Source organism: Limulus polyphemus, unplaced genomic scaffold, assembly GCF_000517525.1.
Source record: "Limulus polyphemus unplaced genomic scaffold, Limulus_polyphemus-2.1.2 Scaffold67, whole genome shotgun sequence".
NCBI lineage: Eukaryota > Metazoa > Arthropoda > Merostomata > Xiphosura > Limulidae > Limulus > Limulus polyphemus.
Window position 1 is genome coordinate 1,194,138 of NW_013665677.1, and position 10,000 is coordinate 1,204,137.

The following is a 10,000-nucleotide window of genomic DNA, read 5'->3' on the forward strand; positions in this document are numbered from 1 at the left end:
GTAATGACGGTAATATAAAGTGTGTGTTTTGTTATCGAGATTGCAAACGTGTTGACTGTGGAAATTCTGTATATTGCAAAGTTGTACCGAGAAAGAATAAACTAATTAAGAAAGGACTTGTATTGCTGAAGTTTCTCGGAAATAATTTCTACGGGAAATGAACAAACAAGCAGATACGTAACAATACATTATTTTGGGAGTTTAGCTAAACTAAAGTGTAGTTACACAAAGTTGTTTTACATTCTGACTAAGTGATCTTCAACAGTTGATAGTTAGTTGAATGAATTATTAAAAAGTAACGTAAATTGTGGTAAAAAACGACAATAATTTAATTTGAATCCGTAATGTTAGCGGAATTATTCAAAAATACCATAGCAGTAATTTCGATTATCTAAAACTATTCTTCCCATTGAATTATCACTACGTCAGACGCCATTAAGATCTAATATTAGTGATCTTCAACAGTTGATAGTTAGTTGAATGAATTATTAAAAAGTAACGTAAATTGTGGTAAAAAACGACAATAATTTAATTTGAATCCGTAATGTTAGCGGAATTATTCAAAAATACCATAGCAGTAATTTCGATTATCTAAAACTATTCTTCCCATTGAATTATCACTACGTCAGACGCCATTTAGATCTAATATGTCTTCATATGTTAAGTGTTGTTGTTTTGGGAACTTAATAAGTTAGTTACATAAAGTATTTAAGTATAAATTTCGCAGCTTTTTTTCAAATGTGTTTTATTCATGCAGTAACATAAAAATAATTTATGAATTGTTTCGGCTCTCTTTGTATAGGAGATTTTTGGAAAACTATAACTTTTTTGGTTTAAATATGAGCTTTATATTTTTACACTCCAACCAAATTTTATATATTTATATTTATAAAAGAGTACTTAAGTCTTACTATAAAAATACGTCATACTGGAAAATATGCCCGTACGTTTAACTCACTTATTAATAACAAATTCATTATCTAAAAAAAAAAAAAAAAGATACAGCTCTTGTTTAGTAGTTCAATCGTTAAGTCTTCTGAAAGAAAAAGGATTTGTTACAAAGAAATATCAATTAGTTTAAAAATATATAAATACTGAAATTAAAACAATACCTTTTTGTAACATATCTAAATGTTCCCACAAGATATCACCCATAAACGGAGGTGCTTGAGACAGGAAACTATCTTTGGTTAGAGCACACATATCTCTACCATTCATTTGAAATTTTGATGGATTGACTCCTTCTAGACTAAACTCTCGAACAGCCCAGCCTAACCACCGGGATACATTCATTTCATTCCACAACCGGGGATCTAAAATAAAACACAATATATTATCATATAACTTACAAAAGTTTAGGTTGGGTTAAAATGACAAAACATAACTGTGATATAAATATTGTATAATTTTAAACGGTATTCAATAAATTAAAAAAAAAGAGTTTACCATTGACACTAAGGAAAAAAATAAGCCCCTTAATATATAAAATTATATATAGTTTGACTCATTATTACCATTTTTCATATTCCGAAAGTTATGCTATCTTGACTATATAGTCACTACTAACATTCATCAATCCAAATTTATAATACTTTTCATGTACTGGACGTTGATATACTATATAAGGATATTAATTAATTAACACTATTTGTTCATGTAGTCAACGTTGGTATACTATATACGTGGATCTTGACTGATTACTACTTATCCATGTAATCAACTTTGACACACTACATATAGGAATATTGACTAATTATTACTGATTGTTCATGTAACCAACGTTATATATTACATACAAGGATCGTGACTAATAACAACTTGTTCATGTATTCAACGTTGATACACTAGATATAGGAATATTGACTAATTACAATTTGTTCATGTATTCAACGTTGACATGCTAAATATAAGAATATTGACTAATTTCAACTTGTTCATGTATTCAACGTTGATACACTAGATATAGGAATATTGACTAATTACAATTTGTTCATGTATTCAACGTTGACATACTAAATATAAGAATATTGACTAATTTCAACTTGTTCATGTATTCAACGTTGATACACTAGATATAGGAATATTGACTAATTACAATTTGTTCATGTATTCAACGTTGACATGCTAAATATAAGAATATTGACTAATTTCAACTTGTTCATGTATTCAACTTTGAGATACTAAATATAATAATATTGACTAATTACTACTTGTTCATGTATTAAACGTTGATATACTAAATATAAGAATATTGACTAATTTCAACTTGTTCATGTTTTCAACGTTGATATACTAAATATAAGAATATTGACTAATTTCAACTTGTTCATGTTTTCAACGTTGACATACTAGATATAAGAATATTGACTAATTTCAACTTGTTCATGTTTTCAACTTTGAGATACTAAATATAAGAATATTGACTAATTTCAACTTGTTCATGTTTTCAACGTTGACATACTAGATATACGAATATTGACTAATTTCAACTTGTTCATGTTTTCAACGTTGATATACTAAACATAAGAATATTGACTAATTTCAACTTGTTCATGTATTAAACGTTGATATACTAGATATAGGAATATTGACTAATTTCAACTTGTTCATGGTTTCAACGTTGATATACTAAATATAAGAATATTGACTAATTTCAACTTGTTCATGTTTTCAACGTTGATATACTAAATATAAGAATATTGACTAATTTCAACTTGTTCATGTTTTCAACGTTGATATACTAAATATAAGAATATTGACTAATTACAACTACTTCTTCATTTACTCAATATTATATATGAGATACAAAGATCTTGACTAATTACAACTACTTGTCCATGCACTCAACGTTATATATTAGATACAATGATCTTGGTTAATTTTTACTAACTGTTCATGAACTCAAGGTTGATACACTAGATACATGAATATTAACATATTACTACTACTCGTTCATGCACCAAACGTTAGTTATGACATTATTATTATTTTTTTATACACTAATTATATATACTTTTCTTTTGTTGTCTGTTGTACTTGTTAACTAGTATTTGAAATCATTTTTTATTAGAATAATACATTTAAATACATTATTAGAATAATACATTTAAATACATTATTATAATATATACATTTAAATACATTATTATAATATATACAGTATATACTGTAATAATATATAATAACTTCAGCTGACAGGTTTTTGGAAATAAGTGTTTTAACTGCCAAATTTATTTTGCGAACAAACTTTTGAACTGTTACTACTATTGCACATCTCTTGGTAACTGAATTTCAATGCACATACATTTTATTATCATACATACATATTATTTTAGAGACATTGTAGTAACATTTAGTTGTTATTATGCCGAACCGTTTTGTGTAGTAATCACAACAATAAGGACAGTTAAAAAATTTAAATAGTTAGATAACGACCAAATTCTAAACAAACAAAAATTATAGCCGAACTATTCAGAATAAATTACTCCTAAAAAGCTTCTAAAGTAATAGAAATTAGCACACATATTAAAATAATTACCTTTTGGAATGTTCAACTTGTGCATTTCTCGCTCCCAGCTACTAAAACTCTCTGTTAGTGCTTGGGTCATCTTCTGATTAGTAATTGGCGTCAATGGTGGAACTTGGACAGGAAATTCTGGTAAAACCGTTCAATTTTTATAATGTAAGTTTATACAGAACTATCGAAGATTATAATGTAAGATGTCGGATGTAATTCCCTAATCCCGTTATTTAGGTTTATAGCAATCCTCGTCCGACACCTTGTTAGATACATACATTTACAAGACATTACTTTTAAAATCAAGACAAATAAAAAAACATTTAAGAGAAATTAGCATTTCCTTATTTGGATTGCTTAAGTGCTCTAAACTTGAAATATTATGGTTTAAAACCAACATTCTGCTAGAGTTGAGTTGTTCAGTGCCAATACTTTTTTCATCCGAGGTGACTTTTTTACTAAAAAAAAGCTTCTTTTTTTTCAAATGAAACTACAGCAAAACGCTTTTTTCTCTTCTTCAAAAGAAAATGGAAAATTTAGTTGTACATTTATCAAAACTGTTAAATAATTATAAAGTCATGTCACGTATAACTACTATTATAGAAAACCAACGAGTCATCACTCCATTATGCCTTGTAGACTGATATACTTAAAAAAAACAACACGCAGAACATGCGAGAATGTTGTACAGAGCGGCATAAGTAATTCTCATTATAAATCTTCACATACAATGCACACTTTAGAATAATAATTCTGAAAGAATGAATAAGTTAACAGGAAACCAAAGTCAACTCTTGTGTTGTTTACATTCTATGAATTTAGAGCTATATACAAAAACTTCATTCTATGAAATATGTCATCGTTGAAAATATATTGAACAATATATAACGTTATATTTTTAATATAAAATAAACGAAAAGGATAAAACAAATATCTCAAAAGAAAGAAAATTTAACTCACATGGACAACTAACTCATATATAGTATGTACACTAAATACTTTACGTTTTTTAAGTTGTATGACTTTCAAGCTAAGATGTATGAGCTTATTCAATACAAACTGGACAGTATTATGCTTTTTTTTAACTTGTGTATTTTTCGCCATTATTCAATTTGTAGACAAGTTTAGCGCTGTCTTCTTCATATAAAACTTGTATTAAAGTATTAAAAACGGTGAATATTATTCAAACTTCTTGTCACATATCATATGCGAATTACAGCATTAGTCACTAAAACCAATTCTCATCGTAACAACAACGTAACATAACAATTGTATATTTCAATACAGATGTTATTGTACATCAATTTCTTGTCAGTGGACGTTTTGTAAAACACTGACTTGTTTTGAAATCCAACACATCAACTTGGTATCTGAAACGCCTTTGGGCGTGTAATAACTTCAGGTGTTTATTTAAGCTCATAACGTAGGTGATGTATAGACATGTTAACACATAATAGCAAAGTTTAATCTTCCGCCCTTTTTTATTTATTTATTATTTTTGTGACCGAAAGTTTACGAATTGAAGAGAAATCTCTCTCTTACGACTTAATGTTTATATGAAAAATATAGTTATTATACACGTCTTTTCTTTCTAATAAATTGTTTGCTAGTTAACTAGTGACAGATTGACAAAAAATAAGAAGAATCAGAAGAAAGAAGTCCACCAAAGAAGATATCCAACAAATAAAACGAAAATGCAATACCCCATACAACTGTTGAGTTGTTAAACTAGTGACTACACCCGTATAATATACATGTCTAAAGTTTTGATAGTATGTTTTCAGTGACGAGTTCCACGAAATCAAAGCAAAAACTACATGTGCAATCCAAACTTACATTTTATTTAAGCATGTGTGCATTTCAAGGAACTTTGCTGGTCACGTAGTAACCGTTTGATTGGATTTACATGAGGAACTTCGATACAAAAACCTTTATTATGAATACTTTTTCTTGTTAGTAACAGTCTGATTGGATATACAGATGAAACATTGATATATGCAAAACCTGTATTATGAATATTTTTCTTCCTGTTAGTAAGCGTCCAATAAGATTTACATACAGAACATTGATATAAAAATCTTATTACGAATACTATTTCCTGTTAGTGAGTGTCTAATTGAACTTACAGGTGGAACGTTGATATATACGAAACCTCTATCATAAAGATTCTTTTTTTGCTCTAAATTTCACAGCTTATGCTTACAATTAAGCTGCTCTCTACAAAAGCATTATAATTATTTTAATATTAAGCTCACTTGTAAGTTTTCTTTCTGTTTTAAAAACGAACGTAAGGAAGACACCAAGATAGAGGTTAATTAATCGTGTTTCATTTGAGTACCTTTAAATACTTGTATTTAGAATAAAATCCTTTCAAATGTTTATCTTAATACCTAAAAGTTCATATTCAAATAAAGATAATACAATGATATAAAAAATATTAAGAAAATTAATTTAAGTTGAAGGTTTTCGTATTGTTGCTCAGCCTACAGAAGTTGAGTACGTTATACTAAACCAATTTTGGAGGCTCACCACATTGTAAACAATTCATGCCGTCGAGCCCAGTCATTCTCTATCTGACAACCGTGCATCTTGACAGTAGTCCTACAGAATAATGTCTATTGCAAAGGGCTCAATTATAAGGCTTTCATGTCCGAAGCACATCACACCTCCATGCTTACTTTCTATATCACATTTAGTGTTCGATAATGACGCTTTCCCAGTGCTCGTTTCAACAGTCCAACCACACAGAAATCCATAGATGCTGCGTCTGGAAACTTGACCGGTATGTCTTCGTGAATAACCGTTTCATTCTTCAGCTGCTTTAAGTATGGCGTGGGAGTAACTTGTGTACAAGTGACTTGTGTCACTTTTCCATATGGATATCCTTCTTGATTATGTTGCGGCATACTGTTGCCTGGGAGACTAGACGGCTTTTGCTAATGACTTTTGTATCCCAAGTTTGATTCACATTCCTTTATTTTCCAAAGCCATTAATCACAAGAAACATCCCATCTCAGAAATTCCAAGTCTCCTATCTGAATACATCGTCATGATATGAGTGTATGAATAATTTGCATCGGAAAGGACTGTTATATGCCCTTTTCAAAAGTAATCAATTTTCAATGGCATCACACTTCCTAGATAGTGCCAAACAATGCCAAATTTTAGATAAGATACATGTCATTCTACCGTAACTTTATATTGGTTGTGGTTATAAGCTAAATGGCGAGAAAAAATGTTTTCTGCTTAATTTCGTTTGCAAATTCCTATATTCCACTCGTAAAATCGCAAAATTATTAAGATCTAAATAAATTGCTTATGTTTTTTTCCAAAGAATACTTGTCACTTTATCAAGCTTTTGTCATAAGTCTTATTTAATGTTATAGTGCAGAACTTTATCCTTTATTCAAAACCATATACACGTGTGATTCAGGTTGGTTGAAAAAAAATATAGGTTTTCATACGTTTTACAAAAATTTTCACAAAAATATATGTCCACTTTCAAAATATAGGCTTTAATCGGTTTTATAGTTTCACTGGGAGACTGGGCAGCATTCGCCTGTATAATCAAGCGTTAAAGTAAGTTATTTTAAGAAGCGATAGTTACGGTAAGTTTGCTTAGATAACTGTTTACGAATCTTGTGAATTGACGTCATGTTATTTGAACCTTCTTGGATTTTCTCGTTGCTTTAACTTAGTATTGTTACATCATAACGTCACGTAGTTTGTGGAAAGTTCAAGGCCTCAGTCTGGCAATATATAGGCGACCAAGTTAGTGAAAGAAAAAGTGAAGTTAGGCTGTGTGATTGTGAGTTTAGCCATAGAGAGCGGACAGTGGCGAGTTCTAAAGTAAAACTATCACAGCTTGTATTGTAATAACAGAGATAGAGAAGAATTTGTCTTGTCAATTTGGTTTTGAAACAACCTGTGCGGACGTTTGGCGTAAAAGAGAATTATTAAAACTCTGGATACAATTGTGGTAACCAACAGAGTAACGTATTGTATTGTGATAACAGAGTAGAGGAGAATAATTCGTCTTGTCAATTGGGTTCTAAAGTAACTAAACCAGCATGAGTGGACTCTTGACGAAAAAAAACGAATATTTAAAGCTCTGGATACAACTGCAGTGATTAACTGTGTAATGAACATTTGTATATGCCTTTCACTTGTATTAAATATATTATTTTAAAACAAGCAGATTGTGTGCTGCCCGTATATTGCTGAATTTTATCGCCAACAAGTCACAGACAACTGTAAAGAATCCTGCACACATACATATATACATAAAAACCCAACATAATATAATAATTTATGAAAAATCAAAATTTCAAGCATGGTAAGTTACATTTGGATGTTTCCTTTTTCAAAGTTGTTCTGCTTTTATAAATACTATGTTTGTTTGTTTTTTTATGCTGTGTCTAAAGCGTGTTGCTATCAGTTTCTACCAAAATATTACAGTTGTATTACCTCTATATCATTGATAATAGTTTCTACCCGTGTGACTTTATTTCAAAAGGAAAAACATTTGCTGCTGGGGGATCACTTTAGGAGTGAAATTTACCAAGTGAAAGAATAAGGGGTAAAAGCTTTATTCAAAAGCTATAGAAACTTCTAATTCTATATATATACATAGTGAATAAGTTTCCCTATTCACATACATTATACTGACAACAGATTAATACAAAACTTTATAATCCTACATATCTCCAAGTTCCCTTTTCAGTGCCCACATGCTTACAATTATAATATTCTTAAACAAAAGCCCGATGGTCCCAAATTGAAGAACTAAATTCCAGTGACTTACTGACGTTTTAAAATATCAATTTAGTATTTCTGTCATGAAAAAAAACCTAGACAATTTTATATAGCCGTAAAAAGCACTGAAAAATTAAACAATTATGAAAACCCTAGACAATTATAAATAACCGTAGATAAAAAACTAGTCAATTATAAAACAATAATAGACAATTATAAATAACCGTAACTGATCATAGAAAAAAACTAGGCAATTATAAATAACCGTAGATAAGCACGGAAAAACTAGACAACTGTTAAAAAAACCTAGACAAATAATACTCTTGACAATTATAAATAACCCTAGACAATTATTACCTACCATTTTAGATAAAACATAGCACATCAAATGATAAAAATATATTCAAAAAGCATCAATTTTTCAATAAGAATACCTAAACAAGCGACTTGACACACACGCCTTACATTTTTCTATGAGATGTCTTTAGTGAGGGCAAGGGTGCTGGCACCGTGTGTGAAAACACAAAGATAAAAAGCAGGAAACGCGTTATTCGAGCTTTAACGTTACACTCCAGCCGAGGGAGTGCTTTACACAAGCCCACTATTTCAGTCTCATGTAAATTTGAAGTCAAGAGGGATACTGATAAAAAAAAAAAAAACAACTTCCGGTCAGACAATTTACGCCACTCCTCCTTTGTTTCTCCCAGTTTCTAAATACAGATTAAATCACTTATCTTGTCATTTAACTAGCGCGATGTTTTTTGTTTTGTTTTTACACTGTACGATTTGTTCGAACATTGTAAGTTCTTCTCGAAACACGATTAAACGCATTCAGCTTTCATTACACAAAAAGATCCTTTTGAAGCTAAATTTCCTAGTGCTTTTAGTTTTAATTGCTTGAAACTAAGATGGCATCAATTATCGACAGCAACATCTATCTCATCATAACCCTTTTTATGACACTGGTAAACTTGTACGTTTATATCTAACTAAGCGTTTAGAATATTTAAATAGTTATTTCTCAGCTCCTTTACACTAGAACAAGCGGATTATTTTGACGGTTAAAAACTAGCATTAACGATAAAGTCTACATTACATTGGATTTTTAAACACATTTTTCTACAATATTTATTCACAAAATTGATGTGAGTCCATTACTTCGTTAATTATAGGATACCCTAAGGAGTCAAACTAAAAATTAAACAAAAATACCGTCAATTAATTATTGCAATTAAAACTACTGATTACTCTTGCAGATTCCTATATATTTTGCACAGAAAATGAATGATCTCACCCAATTTCGTTGGTCAGTTCTTCTACAGTGACTGTTATGGCAGGCAAAAGTATGAACTTACTCAGTATGGTGCAATGATAAAGTGTATGTACCTCACCAGTATTGGACAGTATATGTAAACACGTCGATAATTTGAGGGTTAACCCAGATGAAACTGTCATCAGAAGTCCTTATTTCGTTTTTGAGAAAGTTTCTTAACATGTTCATCTAACATAGCGGTTCCAAAACTGAGGCCTTTTGGACGGTCTCAAGAGGTCCTCAGCATAAAAATGTTCTCTTTAAAACTTCTCAAACATTACACAAATCAAAATTTTCAGTCATAATTTTATTTGGAATAAATATGAATACGCAAAGTGTGTTTTTTGTTTGTTTTGTTTTTGTTTTAGATTTAACAAATTGTAATGAAAGTAAAATAACTCAGAGTGGCTATTATT

General features: G+C 29.9%; 1 protein-coding gene across 4 annotated transcripts in view; it reads right to left on the reverse strand.

Moving 5' to 3' along the window:
- LOC106465421 (protein c-ets-1-A-like) overlaps positions 1 to 10,000 on the reverse strand; it is a 64,177-nt gene that overhangs the window by 29,375 nt on the left and 24,802 nt on the right. For all 4 annotated transcript variants that reach the window (XM_013925656.2, XM_022393659.1, XM_022393668.1 and 1 more), the window contains 2 exons: positions 3,539 to 3,655; positions 1,113 to 1,313 (listed from right to left, as the gene is read on the reverse strand). In XM_013925656.2, the coding sequence (XP_013781110.2) occupies positions 1,113 to 1,313; positions 3,539 to 3,655 (318 nt within the window). The remainder of the gene's footprint in view (positions 1 to 1,112; positions 1,314 to 3,538; positions 3,656 to 10,000) is intronic.